Raw genomic sequence first — 17,920 nt, forward strand, 5'->3', positions numbered from 1 at the left:
TGATACCAAGGATTGTGTGGATGGACTTGAGAAGCATTTTCCTAACTTCAATATGAGAGATTGTTTGCAAACCACCTGTTTGGATCGTCCTATTCAAAATAAACTTAGCACATCTGAAGGAGCTCCTACACTACAAGATGCATACCTTGGTGCACCAAAGGAATTAAACAAAACCACAAGCACAATATTAAGTGGATGTTTTGACATTTCCAATCACCAATTCATATCATAAGCCACATATGGCTATTGTATAGACAAACCTGTGGACAATCCTTTGCCTCATGATCAAAGCTGCCACACACATAGCATGCCTTCTTCCGCAACTCTTTTGTACAATCGGCTGCAATATGCCCAATGTCCCCACACCAAAAACAGGTTTTCTCCTCTGGCAGATCAAAATACCGAGCACCTCGCTGAATAACCACAATTTGGACCAAAAAAACCGTACCATGTCAATTTCAAACCTAATCAAGATGTACTTTAAATTTTCACTTCCTTTTTTAAGACAAAGACCTCCATCTAGAATAGTCACATGCAAAATATAGAAGCATGGCTCATTTAGGCCCATTGTCACTAAAAGATTTTGATAAATCGAATGCCATATGCAAAGGATATTGGTCAACCTCACCAGAAGCTTTCGCATTGCAAGATTGTCTTCACCATCATCTGCAATCACTTTCACAAGTGGATCCCCCTCTTGCTTTTCCTGGTGGCCCACATTGACATTTGTTACCTACATATATGATAGATAAAGACTTGCATAACAACGCAACAAAAAGATAACCTACTAATGCATTAGACAATGATTGAAAGAGAAGAACGCACACACAAACATGGGAGGGGAGGGGGGCATGGGGATTTCATCAAAGGCCCAAGTTAATTTCTAGATTTTACCACAGAACAATGCAATTCTGGCAAACATTTTGTTCACACAATGGGGGAGAGTACACATCAAATGCCTTTGAAGGGTATTTGAAGTTAGCAGAGATGTTGCATTTGTTGAAAATGAATGCATGCATCCCAGTAGTGTGGATTTTTCACCTTATGATGATGTTCCTTTGGATATAATTCAGTTTGAGGATGATGATATGGGTTCTCTATAGGATACTGCTTCTTCCTCTCATTCTTCAGCTAGTTTGCCACATGTTGAGGGTGATTCTCCCTCAAATGTCCTAGATGAGCAGCCAGTTGGTGAGGGAAAACAGCCCAATGTTTGGATACACTACCACCGCCATCGAGTTAGTATGACTCCAAGTGGTACAGCCAGCAGCACAGTAGAGAACTACATTCCAAATTGGGAAAGGTTGACCATTCAAGATGCAAAGGATCAGCCTACTTTAGAGAGAACTAGGGCAAACACAAAAAGTGCTCATGGACCTTTGTTATGGAAGCTAAAATTGAGCCTCAAATGTTTGAGGATGCACAAAGACGTCCTTCATGGCAAAAAGCCATGGAATCTAAAATTAGGTCGGGAGGGCTGACCCGTGTCAATCCGGGAGACCTGCTGTCCATGTATCTTGTAAGCCGAAAAGATAGGGGTGAGCAAGAGGGCTGAACCGCGTCAATCCGGGAGACCTGCTGTCCATGTATCCTATAAGCCGAAAAGACAGGGTCAATCGCGAAGGCGTGTCCTCCCTTCGTGAGCCAAGCCACCATCCCCTAAGTGAAATCTTACTCATCGTTTGTGTGCTAGCCACAATCCTAAAGGACACCAGCCATATCCGTTGTACGACTGGGCAATCCTATAGGCAATGAGGGACCGTCTCCAAAACCCCATCCGCACAGTCAGTGCATATGCCATCTACCGGCATCTACTCTAGCCAGGGGCCGATGAATAGACCCCCGTGAGCCATCAGCCAAAAAAAGTAGAACTTGCATGAACATAAGCTTGTCCAAAGGCGAGGCCAGAAGCACGCTATGACCTCTCTCACGACATCCTGCTCTAACCAATGCCGTTCCCTCAAGGGGGACCATGCTGCTGCCTCGAGTTGTAAACGGCACCCTATTTGCACCCTATACAAGTAGTGTAAGAAAGGAAGGAGACCTCCTCCACCCGGTCCGAATGCCCTATGCAGGCGAGCTAGAACCACTCTCCTAGATCCCATTGAATGTTGCATAAGGGTCTACCCTTCCAAATCCATAGGCGCCACACTACTCCCTCCGGGGTCGATAAGACTATGGAGGAGTCAATGTACCAAGTCCTGCCCAAACAGCCAACTATCTTGACTCTGCCACTTTAGGTCCTCCAGGTCCACCTCTGCCTCATCCTCCAACTCTGGCTCTGTTTGCAGCAAGCCTCCCGGTCCCACCCTATAAAATCGAGACTGGTGGAATCCGAGAGACTCACGGAAGAAGCGTATCCGGAGTGGTACCCTGTCCGCGAGAACTATCTTGACCAACAGTGGGGCGTCCAAGGACTCCGTAATCCCTCCCACCATGAATCCGAGATTGTCGCCTTGATCTCTAGCATCCAGGTAGCTGCTCCTCGGAGGTGAGAAAGGGCTTGTCTAAGGGCCTCTATCTCTCGGGGAAGCCGTGTCCATGCCCCAAAGGATCTAGCCGGTCCAATGTCCCACTATGCCCATCCAATGTGAGTCTTGCCCAAGCATGCACCCCTCCAAATCTTTGATCTCCGAGTGTCAAATGAGCGCTCTCTCAAACTCCTCTCTACACGACGGCCTAGCCTGTGTGAGTCCTCCCATCAATCTCTGCCACACCTGATAGAGGCTTCTTATCAATGAAGGACCCTTCCCTATCAAAGGAGCCTCGGAGAAGATCCACCTGGAGGATTGTTGTCACTAACCGCCTGTGTGAGAAGTGTTCCCAAGAAGCCCCCGTTGGAGTAGGAGCTTCCATGATCTTCGAGTGCCAAATGAGCATTGTCTCTCAAACTCCTCTCTACACGACGGCCTAGTCTGTGTAAGTCCTCTCGTCAATCTCTAGCACACTCGGTAGAGGCTCCTTATCAATGGAGGTGTAGCGGGAGATAGACAATCCTCACTCTGTCTCCTGCTCAATACTAACTGCAACTGCAAGATGATGCACTCAATACACAAAGTGATGCTGTGGATGTGAGAGAGAATCAGAGGGAGAGAATTTAGTGGACCTCCGAAGAGGAAATAGATACAACTGAATAATGAATGCCCAAAGGGATGAATACAACTGTATGAAGCGGCTGAAACCTTCATTGCAATGGAAGACTAGACTACCTAGAGGAGGTGAATCCTCACTAGATCCCTAAAGAGGCTGAGGCTACCTTGCTGTTCTACTACGGGGAGGCATGGGCTTTGCTGCTCTGAAGGCTTGAAGGCATGAGGAGTGGATCAAGAGCGAGGGCTAAACGTTGCCTTTTTATAGGCTAATACGTCAGCCTGGCCGACTTGGTCAACACTGGGCGTCGACCAAGGACCTTGGTCGCTGGTCAACACCGACCGTTGACCAAGTCGATCAAAAAGTCAACATTGAAAAAAAAGTCAACGTGTTGGCTTTTGACCAAAAAATCAACCCTTTGTTTTTTGACTTGCAATGATGTGGTGTTGACTGCTGATTGCTGACTGTGTAGGTCTTCCTGCATGGTTGTACGGATGCTTGCGTGGCCGTTGACCTGGTTTCTTGCACTGGCACCAACTAGCATGGCCACGGGCGTGTGGATGCTCGTGACAGGAGGACCTTCCCTATCAAAGGAGCCTCGGAGAAGATCCACATGTAGGACTACTACCATTGACCCGCTGTGCGAGGGGAGTTTCCAAGAAGCCCCCGTTGAAGTAGGAGCTTCCATGGTTCCGCTCCTAGGGTGAGGCCTCTCACTACCAGCTTGCCCTGCTCTGCATCTCTAGATTAATAATGCCTAGTCCACCCTACGCCTGGGGCCAGGTCACCCTGGCTATGGTGTTGCACGTGCCGTCCGATCCCGACCAAAGAAAGTTCCTCACCAGGCACGGTAGATGCCCCATGCAGCCTCGGTGGAAACACCAGCAAGAGGCAATGTACTAGGCTGTGGCAAGGAGTACCTGGTTAACCGCTAATGCTCGGCTCGCGAGCGAGAGTTTAGCGGAGCTCTCCAATACAAGAGCTTTCGGGCTGAATTGCTGCTCTGCCGAGATGTCGATGCATGCTTCGCAGCCCAAGTATCTTGCTATCTCCCCTCTCGAGATCCACCGAAAGCCAAAATTAGTACCTTGATCTCGAACCTCCCAGATCTCTGAAGAAACCTACAGATTTCGTACAATTTATGCAAGCACCGGCAATCTCACAATAAATGGATAGGGCCCCTCTGACCCTCTCTAGACTAGATGCAGAGCCGTCCACATAGAGCAATGTATCCTCTGCAAACTCAGAGTCTAGGAGCTCCTCCTGCAGTCGGATCAGAAGCCTCATCCCTGTAAGGCCAAGTGCCTAAGAGAGCAAAAAATAGCCCAAGGCCTCCGCCACAAAGAGGAATAGATAAAATGGCAACTGCCTCACTGAACGGGAAAGAGGAAAGGTCTCGCTTGTGAGGCCCCCCAATAATCACCTGGTTGGAGCTGCCCGCATAAAGAGCTGAAACCGTTCTGATCCATCTCTCTGAGAAGCCGAGTCTCTCTCTGTATGGTCCCCTCCAAGAAGGACCATTCCACTTTGTCTTAAGCCTCCTTGAAATCAAGAAGAATGGCAAGAGGCGGTGCCTCCAGACGTCTGCGAAGACCTTGGAAAACAACTGAGGCGACATGCTCCCAAACAACCTCTCTAGCCAAAAGAGTGGTGGGTGAGGCCTCCTCTAATTGAAAGAGCTGGCGGTAGAAGGCCGTAGTCATCTCAAGGATCTCCTGAGAGTATGTGTGCATATGCCCTTGTGAGTCCATGAGTCGTCATAGCTGGATGCCTACATAACTATGGACCTATGGTCTAGAAAAACGGCCTGGTCATCCTGTCACCCTACAGGACACATCTGGCCCGGGAAGAATGGTATGAAAACTCTACTCTGCAGACCTACAAATCCTGTAGCTCCAAACGTGCACACTCCAAACAGCCCCTAAGCCACTGGGACCCTGGATCTTGCTCCTTGAGTCTCTCAATAGACGCTAGGTCTTGGCAAAGAGCTCTCTCCCGCTCCCCAAAAGCAGCTCTCCCTCTAAGCGCCTAGCACTGGAGCTCCTGACTGCTCCACTGAATCCTCTCCACCACCCATGCCGCCCATCCCTCGTCAAGTCTGTCCTTGGGCTGTCTCCAGAGTCCAGAGCTCTACTATCAACTACTTGAAGTCCACCTGCTGTAAGAGATCATCTCCATATGAGTGATTTCCCGACATCATTTGATGTCCTTTTCTTTCTTCATTATCTTCTTCCACTTCATGACTCTTCTTCTAGCCACATGTATTGTTTGTGTGGGTCTCTTTTACAACTTTTGCTTTTTTTTCCCCATGTCATTCTATCACATGCACGCCTGCACTTGGGTGCAAAGTGACACACTGGCTACCTCGACAAGTGCGTTATAGCTCCCAGATAGGAGATTTTGTCGTATGCTGTGACCCCTTTGTGAGCCCTTGTCCAGGGACAGTCAGGCACAAGCTACGTAGACCAATCTCTCAGCCTTAGGTCAAGTCAACAATTCAGTTCTTGTTCACTAGTACCCACTTGTTCACTAGTACCCACTGGAGAACAGTAGGTTAAGTGTTTCCATCTTATAGGTTAGGTCTTAGCCTAGGTTAGGAACCCCTTTAGGGCCCCCAAAGGCTGGACAGGTAAGCAGGGAAGGCAGCCTGCAAAGGCTGCCCAAAATCTCCCCTAGCAAATGAGCCAAGGAGGGCTTTTATAGGCTGGTTGTAGGCCAACCAGTCTGTAAAACAGACCGACCCAGTTGCCTGGTTACAGACTGGGTTGGCTCGGTTCCAGCCCTATAAATGGGCCCCTTTGCTGCCCTTTTGAAGCATCCAGTTGCTCCTGCCTACAGCTCTCCTACAGCTCCACTTCAGCTCCTTGATCTGAAGCTGTCCACGCAGCACCACAGTCGGAGGTTTGGACCAGCGAATGGAGAGAGGTTTGGACACTGTTTCATCAGCTTTTCTCAGCTTTCTTTTACAGGCTACACAGCCTATTTCTTAGCTCTATTCTCTCAGTCATATCTCAGCTCTCTCTCAGTATCTATTACTCTCAGCTTTCACTCTCTCACTCACACAGTAACCCTGCATTCCGGTGGACAGCACAAGCCTCTTCCTTGCCTTGCAGAAGCGTCCTACATCGTCAGTGTGGACAGCATCAAGGTCTCGGTATTGGTCAGCATTGCCTCTCAGGTCTTTGGGTCTGCAGCTCTTCAGAAGTGTGTTCCGTGCTCTCTCGAAGAGTGTTCTTTGTATTTCTCAGTTCTCCAAGTATAAAGCAAATTCTCCCTTGATTGGGGGAGGGGGCCCTCAATGGGTACAGGGACCCAATCGGTTGTCGACTCTACTCTCTCTCTACCCTCATCTCCTTTCTCTCTCTATGGTAAACAATGCTAATTCCTCGCTAAAGGTTTAAAGAAGGTCTTGCTGTGAATTACATGATCAGATTACCGTTGCATGTTACATTGGTATCAGAGCTTCGGTCTATATCCAACTTGACTACCACGAGTGTATGGTTGTGTTGAGATCTGGAAAGGACACACAATCAAGTGCCATGGAAGGGTCAGGAAAAGATTTCAACCTCGAAGACTTTGAAGAGGAGAAAGACTACCAACAAGATATGCTTCCACCAAGTGCTCAAGAAGTGATGGCAACTCGAAGAACATTCATCCCAGCTGGAAGAAAGCAGAAGACAGCTGGACCAGACAAAACAACGTTTGGAGGAAAAAGAAGCAGAAAAGCCGCTGGAAGAAAGAGGAACCACAGATTTTGAAAAACTGCTCTTGTTGCTACGTGAGGAACGCAAAAATGAGGAGGCAGTGCGACGCGCAGAGCTCGCCCAGGCAAAGAGGCAACAAAAGCTAGACCAAGAGGCGATGCTTCTCCAACACACAGATGTTAGCCACTATGCAGGCAAGTTTGAGTGCAGCAGCCGTCACAGCCACAACTTCGCCATCGACAAAGGTAACACCACCCACTCGGTCCACTCCAAATTTTGTTAAGTATGATGGTAAGTGTGCCCATTCAACAATTTTGCAATTTATTCATCAGTTTGTAGCTCATTTTCCGTTAGCGCGGATTCAAGATGAGCAAGATAAAGTCCACCTTGCAGCCCCTCATCTTACAGGTGAGGCGATGACTTGGTGGCAGCATTGGGCTAGTAAGCATACTAACCCAAAAACATTTAAGACGAATTTCATTTGGGCAACGTTTGTGGCCAACCTCAAAGCCCGTTTTCTCCCACCCCAATATATGCTTAACCTGGAGGATGAGTTCTCTTGTCTCTCCCAGAATGGTTTGCATGTGTTGACATACAGTAACAAGGTCATCACGCTGGCACAACAGTTGGGCGTGACGAAGAGCGCCAAGATGAAGCAATTCATTGGAGGATTGGACATGAACATACGTTTTACCATTCGGAACTTCGACCTGCCGGATTACAAGCAGGCGCTGACTCTCGCACAAAATCACGAGATGATGTTGAACCGGGAAAATGTTAAGCAACTAGCAATCCCCAATTTCTGGGGCAAACATACCAGCTTGCAGGCCAGCCAAAAGGTCAGCCGGCAGGGCCAAACAAGTGGCCAGAAAGGCCAGAAATGGCCGACCAAAATCGGGCCAACCAGCTGGTCTGGCCGACCAGAACTGGCGGACCAGCTGGCAGGCCCACCAACCAGCTGGCCGACCAGCTAGGTCAGGCCTATAAAGGCACTAGCCCCCACACTCTCACTGACAGGACAGGACCTGCAGCTGCTCCTAATCTCCTCCATCCTTTGCTACAGCCCCGCCTGCTCCAGTTCTGCTTTCTGCCATCTTCTCCTACCTCTGAACAGGACCTGCAGCTGCTCCTCACCTCCTCCATCCTTTGTTGCAGCCCCTCCTGCTCCAGATCTACTCCTCTGCTCCAGATCTGCCCCTTCTGCTCCAGATCTGTCCCTTCTGCTCCTCTGCTCAAGATCTGTCCCCTCCTGCTCCAGATCTGCCCCTTCTGCTCCTCTGCTCCAGATCTGCCCCTTCTACCCCAGATCTGCTCCTTTTCTTCATCATGTTGCTATTCCAGATAGCCTGAAGGTTCCTTCCTCAGAGCATGCTGGTTTTCAGCCATTTCCTAGGGCAGCTCCAGCCCTTCATCATCTTCGTCATCATCAAGCTACACGGAGGACTGCGTTTCGCTCCCTCTGCTGCTATCTTTTCTACAGTTTCTCTACATGGAATCATCTTTCTGATTCACCTCAGCCACGATCCTTGAGACACGACGGCTTGAGGTTCTTGTATTCTTTTCATATTACCGATAGGCACTATGTTTTTCTGAGTTCTGTTCTTCAGTTGTGTCTGAGTATCGTCTATTTTTTATCGCTCCACTGCAAACCCTATCGTTTCTCTATATGGTATCAGAGCCATGGTGATCTAAAGACCCCAGATCTCTGGTGATCTAAAGATCCTGCTTCTTCATAGAGGCCATAGGTACGGGGAGCATCACTCCTATGAACATATCAGTTTCCTCTTCATTCCGCTGCGCACTAAGGGAGAGAACTCCACTTCTACTCCCAGCCCTCCCTCCCTTTCAGAACTCCATCTTCTACTCCCAGCCCTCCCTCCCTTTCAGAACTCCATCTTCTACTCCCATCCCTCCCTCCCTTTCTTACCTCCATCTTCTACACCCATACCTCCCTCCCTTTCTTACCTCCATCTTCTACACCCATCCCTCCCTCCCTTTTCGGTTTCAGGCTTGACACTCCCCATTCCTTCGAGCAAGGAGGTCATGATCCTTCACCTCTACCAAATCTCCATTGGCATCGACTTCCAGGATCTACAAGTTCTCCCTAGGCGGGACACTTTCTGTTCAGATGTGTCTTGATGACTGTTGTTTCGAATTCTTCTACATTCATAGAGGCGGGGATAGACTCCTCTCTCCCGAGGTTCAAGATCGGGCACACACTGGCTCACTGTTCAGACCTCAGCCATGGTCCTTGAGACACGACGGCTTGAGGTTCTTGTATTTAGTTTTTCATATTACCGACAAGCACTATGTTTTTCTGAGTTCTGTTCTTCAGTTGTGTCTGAGTATCGTCTATTTTTTATCGCTCCACTGCAAACCCTATCGTTTCTCTATAGAAAGGCCCAAGCAGGTCGAGAAAGATTCCAAAGCCCCGCAACAGTCAACAACACAGCGGGTAAGGATTAGAAGGAGGACAACCAATTCCAGAAGAAAAACCGCCAGGCTTCTGATCAAAAGAAGGAGTCCAAGCCAAAGATGACTCCGTATGAGAAGGCTAAAGCGGGTATTACAAGAGGCTATCTACAGCCCGATGAGAAAAAGCCGTACCACCAAGAACATCACTGCTTTCATTGCCACCACATCGCTGGGCATGGCAAGAAGGATTGTCCGAAGTGGCTTGCCGAAAAGGCTGCGAAAGCACCTACTTTGTCGCCAATGTATTGGCTCTTCCAACCCCACCTCCATCCTCAACTACGAATGCTGTCTTCCTTGCTTTGAACGTCGTTCCCACGGTGGTCTTTCAAGGTAAGGAGGAGGGTGATTTCTCATATCAAAAGCAGGCGCTCATTCGAGCGTACGGCACAGCTAACAGGCATCAGTTTATTGTCTTGTTCGATATGGGGAGTTCAGAAGATGCCATCTCCCCTCAGCTTGCCAAGACAGTGGGGTGCACCTTGGTGGACAGGTTCACACTCGGCTTGCACACACACATCAAGCATAAGGCCATCCATTTCACTTTTTCAATTCAAAAGGCCATGTTTATGCAGAATTTATTTTGACTCCTTTGATGGGGTGCGACATGATCATCGGGATTCAGTGGTTCCGTGAGCATGTTCTGACGCCTGAATGGCGGCAGGACACCTTCATGATTGTGGAAGGTTTACCTGAGCCTGCCGTGATACGCGGTGATTGGAGCATACCAGGGATTCCGTTAATCTTTCATATTCAAGCAGGTCGCGCCGCCCGCAAGGGTGCCATGTGTGCACTTGTTTATGTCCAGTGCCAAATCACTGCAGTTTAAGCCGCTCCTCCGATGGGGCAAGCAATGGTGGATCTACTTCAAGAGTTCCAAGACATCATGCTCCGAGATGATCTGCCACCCCAGCTGCCTCCAAACCGACCCGAAGACCATCGCATTGATCTACTTCCGAACTCGACACCTCCAAGTAAGTTCCCTTATCGACTTTCAAAGTCTATGGAGGGGGAGTTAGAGCATCAATTGTCTCAATTACTGCGCGCAGGGTTTATTAGACCTTCTTCGCCTTTTGTTGCACCCATTCTATTTGTGGCAAAGAAGGATAAGTCCGCACGACTATGTGTCGACTACAAAGCACTCAACAAGCTTACCGTAAGCAACAAGTTTCCTATGCCCCGCATCGAGTACATCTTGGAAAGACTCAATGGTGCAAGATTTTTCTCAAAGATTGATCTTAAGAGTGGCTACCATCAAGTCCAGATTTTTGAAGTTGACATCCCAAAGATAGCTTTCCGAACAGAGCGAGCTCATTACAAGTTCGTCGTCATGCCCTTTGGTCTGAAGAATGCACCACCAACATTGAATAAGATGATGTCACCGGTATTTGCAGAGTATATTGGGAAGTGCATGTTCATCTTTCTCGATAATATCCTTATCTTTTCCGCTACAACCGAGCAACATATTAAGGATGTGCAATGCCCTACAGTTATTACGTGATAACCAGCTATATCTCAACGCAAAGAAAAGTAATTTGGATTGCTGGAAATTCAGTATTTGGGCTATATCACTAGTAGTATTTGGGCTATATCACTAGTGCTCAAGGGATTCGATTGGACCCTGAGAAGATCCAAGTTATCACAAGTTGGGCTGTCCCCACGACGGCCCAGGAGATCCGATCCTTTGTGGGTTTGTGTCAAGCATACAGCTCGCACATGGAGGGTTTCTCAACATACGCAGCCCCTCTTATAGATTTCAAAGCTTTGTAGGCCTTCCACGACTTGCAATGGTTGGCCACGACAGCACCAGTTATGAAGATCGCCTCTTGGGATGATCCATTTCTAGTAATCACAGACGCTAGCAATGTCGCCATAGGGGCAGTTTTACAACAAGAGGATAGGCACGTGGCATATTACAGCAGAAAGCTTATCCCTGTACCCACTGAGGGCCCCCTCCCCCAATCAGGGGAGAATTTGCTTTATACTTGGAGAACTGAGAAATACAAAGAACACTCTTCAAGAGAGCACGGAACGCTGAAGAGCTCACTGTGCACACGTATAGCAGACCCAAAGACCTGAGAGGCAACACCGACCAATACCGAGACCTTGATGCTGTCCACACTGACGATGTAGGACGCTTCTGCAAGGCAAGGAAGAGGCTTGTGCTGTCCACCAGAATGCAAGGTTACTGCGTGAGTGAGAGAGTGAAAGCTGAGAGTAATAGATACTGAGAGAGAGCTGAGATATGACTGAGAGAACAGAGCTAAGAAATAGGCTTGTGTAGCCTGTAAAAGAAAGCTGAGAAAAGCTGATGAAACAGTGTCCAAACCTCTCTCCGTTCGCTGGTCCAAACCTCCGACTGTGGTGCTAGCTTGGTACCAAAATTATCAAAAAAGGCTCGCCAAAAGTTAGACGTAAACTTGGAGTCCCTGTCGGATGTGATGGGCTTTGGCAACCCTCCAATGGGATACCAATACTTGATAAACAAACGAGCTACATCTTCAGCGTTGGCTCTTCATTGCTGGCCATTTGTTTGCAGGGAATAAGCATACAATATTTACTAAAGCGACAAACAATAGTAAGACATTGAGTATTACGCGTACCTGCAGATGCTGGAAGTGGTCCCACGAAATCCATACCTATGTCTTGAAAAGGACCGTCGGGGATTAGCAATGGCAGAAGTAAGCCTGCCGCTTTCTTGTGGGAAGCCTTGATCTTTTGGCATATTTGACAATTCTGCACATAGCCATATACGTCCTTCTGCATCTTTGGCTAATAGAAATAGCGTTCTAACTTCTCCAAAGTCTCATTGATACCTCTGTGGCCACCGGTAAGGGCGTCATGGGCATCATGAAGAAGCAACTGCCGTTTGTCTTTGAGTACACATAATCTTTTCTTATAGAAAAGCCAACCGTCCTCTAATGAGTAATGGCCTGGAGCAAGCGTCGTGGCTAACTGGAACTGCGTGCCAAACTCTGCTGACTCCGCATACTGTGCCTTCATGCTATCAAGATTCTTTCCTTTGATTTCGAGCACAGTGGCCTGCTCAATGGTTTGGATGGAACCTTTTCGACTGAGAGCGTCTGCAACGGGGTTGTTTTTGCCGGGAACGTACTCAATCATTCTCCCAAGCTGTTGGAATATCTGGCTCCACCGCTGCTGCCGATCGCTCCATTGCGTACTAGGCATTGTCTGAAGCCACTTAAGGGCTTGGTGATCTGTCTTCACCGTGAAAGTCCGTCCGTATAGGAAAGGCTTCCAATGTTTTAATGCTTGGATGACATTGAAGAGCTCTCTATCATACACTGAATAGTTCTTTTTGGCATCGTGGGCGTGCGGTTGGGAGGCAGCGCCATCTATTGTATCAGTTTTACAGTAATCAAATTTTTGATTCTCCATACTATCTGCTTTTCTCTCTTGCATACGAGACCCTGTTATCTGTCGAGCACAGACGTTGTGTTGTTTTCTTACATGGTATCAAAGCTTGGGCTCTAGCAAGAAGATTTGGTAGTGTGTTTCTGTTTGCAAGCAGATTGTGAGAGATGGCCCAGCCCGCAAGACTGCAAATCCCACTGTTCGGCGAAAGCGGAAAGTTGGACGGCACTAACTATCCACTGTGGAAGTTCAAGATGAAGACCATCCTAAGTGCATACGAGCTTTGGGATACTGCTACTAGGGTGGACGTGAAGCCGGTTGCGAGACCGGATCCAGCCAAAGCAGGACAACACATAGTACCAATTGCGGATCAGATTCTCACGTGGACAAGAAGAAATGCAGATGCGCTGTGTTCTATTGTTTGCAGTGTAAGTGATTCTGTCATGGCGTTAATTCAACATGTCACCACAGCGGAGGAGGCATGGACGGTCTTAAAAAATCAGTACGAGACCACGAATCAGACGCAGATTCAAAATCTGGAGACTCAACTCGCAAACGAGAACCTGTCTGAGTCTGAAACGACAGAGAAGTTCATCACCAGGATGAAGAATCTGCACTATCACATGACTGCAATTGGCATCACCATCACCAGCGAGAATCCAGCACGAAGGTGCATACGGATTCTCCCACCAAAGTACGACGGTCTTGTTACGGTGCTGAATACACATAACAAAAATCCGCCTCAACTTTGAGGATTTTAGCACTATGCTTCTAGAGGAGGAGATGCGTCAAAAGATGAGGACATGAGAAGATTCGGCTTTCTCGGCCGGATCAAAGAAAGGTAAGGGTAAGGACTCTGGTAACCCATTTTCTTCTAATGATAAAAAGAGCAAGAAGAAGATCAAGTACTTCTATTGCAACAAGGCAGGGCAGACGCAGAATGAGTGCCGAAAGAAGATTGCAGATGAGAAGAACGGAGTAAAGAAAGAGTCCAGCAACAGCGCACAAGCAGTACCAGTAGAGCTGTTCGTAGCAATTGAGGAGATTTGCACGGAGGCAGTTCATATACCTGCGGATGAATCTTGGATTATTGACAGTGGTGCATCGCGCCACATGACCAGTCGTAAGGATTAGTATACCTTCTACATCCGGTAGGGAATGACATCCTGGTAGCAGTCGGCAATGATGCAAAATGTCCAGCAAAAGGAAAAGGTACGATTGCTCTCAAGTTAGATGGAGTTGTAAAACAGTTGTCCGATGTTCTTTATGTGCCAGATATCAAGAGGAGCTTGTTATCCGTTTCTGCGATCACGAATCGGGACCTCAAAGTTCACTTCGATAAGAATGGCGCACAGATTTTGGATCTTCAAGGGAAGGTCATTGGTAAAGGTACACGGCGCAACAACATCTACGAACTCTCAGCTTTCAGTGCTCGAGCCGATGTGAGCAACACTAAGTTGTGGCATGAGAGGTTTGGTCATCTAAACCTTAGTTCTTTAAAGGAGATGCATAAAAGTGGAATGATTGCAGACCTACAAGAAATAACACATCTGCCCGATGCATGTGAAGCTTGCATGATGGGCAAGCAGCATCGGCAGCCCTTTCCTAAAGAGGCCAGCAGGGCAAAGGCTCCTCTAGAGCTCGTTCACACGAACCTCTATGAAAAGATGGAGACGGAAGCTTTGGGTGGTTCCTACTACTTCATGACGCTGATCGACGACTCAGTAGAAGAATATGGATATACTTCCTGAAGACTAAAGATGAGGCTTTTAGTAAGTTCAAAGAATGGCATGTAATGGTCGAGAAAGAAACGGGGAGAAGGTGAAGAAGTTGAGATCAGACAAAGGTGGTGAGTTCGCATCAAGTGAATTCAAAAGTTACTGCAAAAGTCACGGGATCAAGAGGCAGAAACCCCCGCCACATACATCAAATGGAGTAGCAGAGCACAAGATGCGCGTCATCTGCGAAATAGACAGGAGTATGATGAAAGGGAAACATTTGCCAAAGACTTTCTGGGTTGAAGCATGTAACACGGCAGTTTACATTCTGAATCGTAGCTACACGAAGGCTGTGAATGGGATGACTCCACTGCAGGCCTTTTCTGGTAAGAAACCTTCAGCTGCAAATTTCAGAGTTTTTGGATGTTACTGTTTTGTGCATGTCCCTGATGCTAACAGGACCAAATGGGAACCGAAGAGCCGGAAGTGTATTTTCTTGGGCTACAGTGAAGAGGCGAAGGGTTACCGCCTCTATAATCATATTACCAAGAAGGTAATAGTAAGTCGCGATGTGGTCTTCTCAGAACAGCCGCATCAATTGGAGGAGGATGTTTCCTTCCCAGACAACCAGGACCAAGATATCCATCCAATACAACCACCAACAGCAGACCGAACTCCCCCAACGGTGCTTGGGAGGATTCAAGATAAAGAAGAGGAAGAAGAGCCTGCAGAAACCACAACGACAACGGCCATTCCTGAAGTAGGTAAAGCAGCTTTTGGACGGCAGAGAACCTCCAGCCATTGAGGAGGAATCATCCAAACACCGCTGGTCCAAGAGATTAGAGAAGCAAAGAAGGACGCAAGAACACTTGGTCAACTACGCTTTGATGACAGAGGTGATTCGTGTTGAAGAACCCAAGTGTCTTGAAGAGGCACAAGGTGATGATAGGTGGATGGAGGCTATGCAGTCGGAGTATGGCTCCATAATGAAGAACAACACTTGGGACCTTGTGGATCGACCACCAAAACGCAAGGTCATCGGGACCAAGTACAAGTCCGACGGCACGGTGGATAAGTACAAGGCTCGGCTCGTGGCAAAAGGATTCGCACAGGTATATGGTTTTGATTATCAGGATACTTTTGCTCCCACAGCTCGACTAACCACAATTCGCAGTGTTTTGGCTTTAGCAGCACAGGAAAGTTGGCCTGTGTTTCAGATGGATGTAAAATCCGCCTTTCTGGATGGAGATCTCAAGGAGGAGGTATACGTGGAACAACCACCAGGTTTTGTAATCCCCGGTTCAAAAGGTAAAGTCTGTAAACTGAAGAAGGCACTTTACGGGCTGAAATAGGCCCCACGAGCGTGGTACCAATGGATTGATGCCTACTTTCTACAAAACGGGTTCAGGAGGAGCCCATCTGATGCAAATTTGTATATCTACGGAGAAGGAGGCAGGTGGTAACTGTTGTTTACAATGAGCAGCCTTCTATGAAATAATCAATCATCTGGTATATCATGCAAAGATATTCTCAGCTAGACAGGAGCATGATCCGAATATACAAAGGTATAATCCACTAACATTTTTGAAGTAATATTGTCATAGTGCTATGGTTTAACCCTGTACCAACAATCCAGGCATGCCTAATAGGAGGAAACTGCATTGTGCTGAAATGTGAAACTTGGCATAAAAGGTAGAGATTCTTTCCATAAGTCAGTCAAACGGAGGTGAAGCAAGAGCTGAGACCAATGATCTCTTTCAAATGCCAACATATGAGTGTGTCCAGATGTATTATCTCCAGGTTGAGGAGCCGGGTGGGAGGGGTGAAGGGGGTGGAGGGCTGAGAGGGGGGGCGGGGGGGCTGGGGGGCTGGCGGCCGCGGTCGCCAGCTCGGGGGCGAGGAGGGGGGTGGGTGGGGGGGAAGGGGGTGGGAGGGGTGAAGGGGGTGGAGGGCTGAGAGGGGGGGCGGGGGGGCTAGCGGCCGCGGTCGCCAGCTCGGGGGCTGCAGAGCTCATGTCATGGCATTCCTCCCATCGATCAAACGATGGCAAGTGGAGAACTCCCGCAGACTCTCCTGTCACAGTTTCAACCCTTTGTTGGTAGCCAAAGCATTTCTATGCAAGTTCATAGAAATGCTTGTTGGTAGCCAAAGCATTTCTATGCAAGTTGTTGGTAGCCAAAGCATTTCTATGAAAGTTCATCTTTAACTATTTACTACTTGTTGGTAGCCAAAGCATTTCTATGCAAGTTCATCTCATGGAATTAGGAAACTGGATCCAGGCCAGCTTGGAACTAGATGGTGACCACATCCAGGAGGTCCCTATCTATGGACGTGGTGTTTTCCTCCTCCAGCTTGGCTTCCCAGATATTGCTCTGGCTCTCGTGGGGAGAAGCCCGATTCTCCTAGGCCCTCATTTGGTGTATCTTATCCCTTGGTACCATGGATTCACGGTGGAGGACATGGACTTGATTCACCATGTTCCTCGCTTTCTAGCGACACTCCGCTTCCCAAGGCTCCTGAGGGAATATAAGTCCATCCAACGAGCTTTTGGCACAGTTTTAGAGTACCCTTCAAAGTCGGAGGCGGCATTGGTGACACATGACGAGACCCTCCTAGAGGTGATTCTCTTGGAGACCTTGGAGGAGGTACTCTTTGCCACCGATGGAGGTCTCTGATTTACCAAGTTAGTGCTTGAGGTGTAGGCAGAAGGGGCACCTAGCTAGAGATTGTACGAGAGGCTTGAACAGAGCGCACCCCTCCCCACAAAAGGCACAGGGACAACATAGTGACACGAGAGAGGATGGGACTCGAAGGCCACCCACGAAGACACAACAGTAGTTTCATCGACAACAGGCAGAGTCCCAGACCCCATGGGTTGAGCCTTCGAAGGGAAGGTTGGGAAAAAGAAGCCAAGTAAATGGACTAGAAAGAACCAATGATAGCTCGCCAATTATAAGAGGCGAGTACAGGCAGCTGCAAAGTCACAGGGAGATTAGGTTGGTGGCCCACAAGTAAGCGTACCATGAGATTCGGAGAGAGGACCCTCGATCTTAGGACATTCTTCAGGCCCCTCCGGAGGACAAACTTCTTGCCCGCTACAAGAACCCCACAGCAGCAGGAGCAGGCACCAGAGACTCACAGAGCACCAGCACCCACGGCCCCCTTGTCTCACCCTCCTCAGAGTTCAGAGGAGGAGCCTCGGAGGCCACAGGTGCCGCTGCTGCAGCGACTTTCTACTATGACAGCAGCAGATCCACACAGCCAGCTTCCCCGTCTCCCTCAGACCCCCCAGGCCCCCCTTCCATGCCTCCCCTCCACCGCCTACTCCTCCCACGGTGATTACCCTCACCACCCAAGCCCCCTCCAACCACCTCTCCTTCCCTTCAAACAGCAGCAGCCTCGCCTGGGGCCTCTTCCTCGCGCACACCGCTAGTTTCGGCAATAGACTTCTCATTTGCAAGTAACGGCAAGGCAAAGGCTTCGGCGCCGACACTACCTTCTCCCTAGGAGGGGCCCAGACGTTTGGTCCCCAGCAATTGGTAGGAGCGGAGGGGCATGTAT

General features: G+C 48.6%; 1 protein-coding gene across 3 annotated transcripts in view; it reads right to left on the reverse strand.

The window, feature by feature from the left end:
- The window catches only part of LOC147883781 (uncharacterized), a 73,219-nt gene that overhangs the window by 52,815 nt on the left and 2,484 nt on the right, over window positions 1-17,920 (reverse strand). For 2 of the 3 annotated variants that reach the window (XR_015543711.1, XM_087399116.1), the window contains exons 2-3: window positions 629-733; window positions 261-413 (exon numbers count right to left, since the gene is read on the reverse strand). Coding sequence is in view for 1 of the 3 variants with exons in the window: in XM_087399116.1 (XP_087255242.1) it covers window positions 261-413; window positions 629-733 (258 nt within the window). In the remaining 2 variants the exon portion in view is untranslated. The remainder of the gene's footprint in view (window positions 1-260; window positions 414-628; window positions 734-17,920) is intronic. The other variant, XR_015543713.1, reaches the window with a different exon arrangement.

This window comes from Dipteris shenzhenensis, chromosome 27, assembly GCF_047967505.1.
Source record: "Dipteris shenzhenensis isolate YYH24624 ecotype China chromosome 27, Dip_SZ_1.0, whole genome shotgun sequence".
Taxonomy (NCBI): Eukaryota; Viridiplantae; Streptophyta; class Polypodiopsida; order Gleicheniales; family Dipteridaceae; genus Dipteris; species Dipteris shenzhenensis.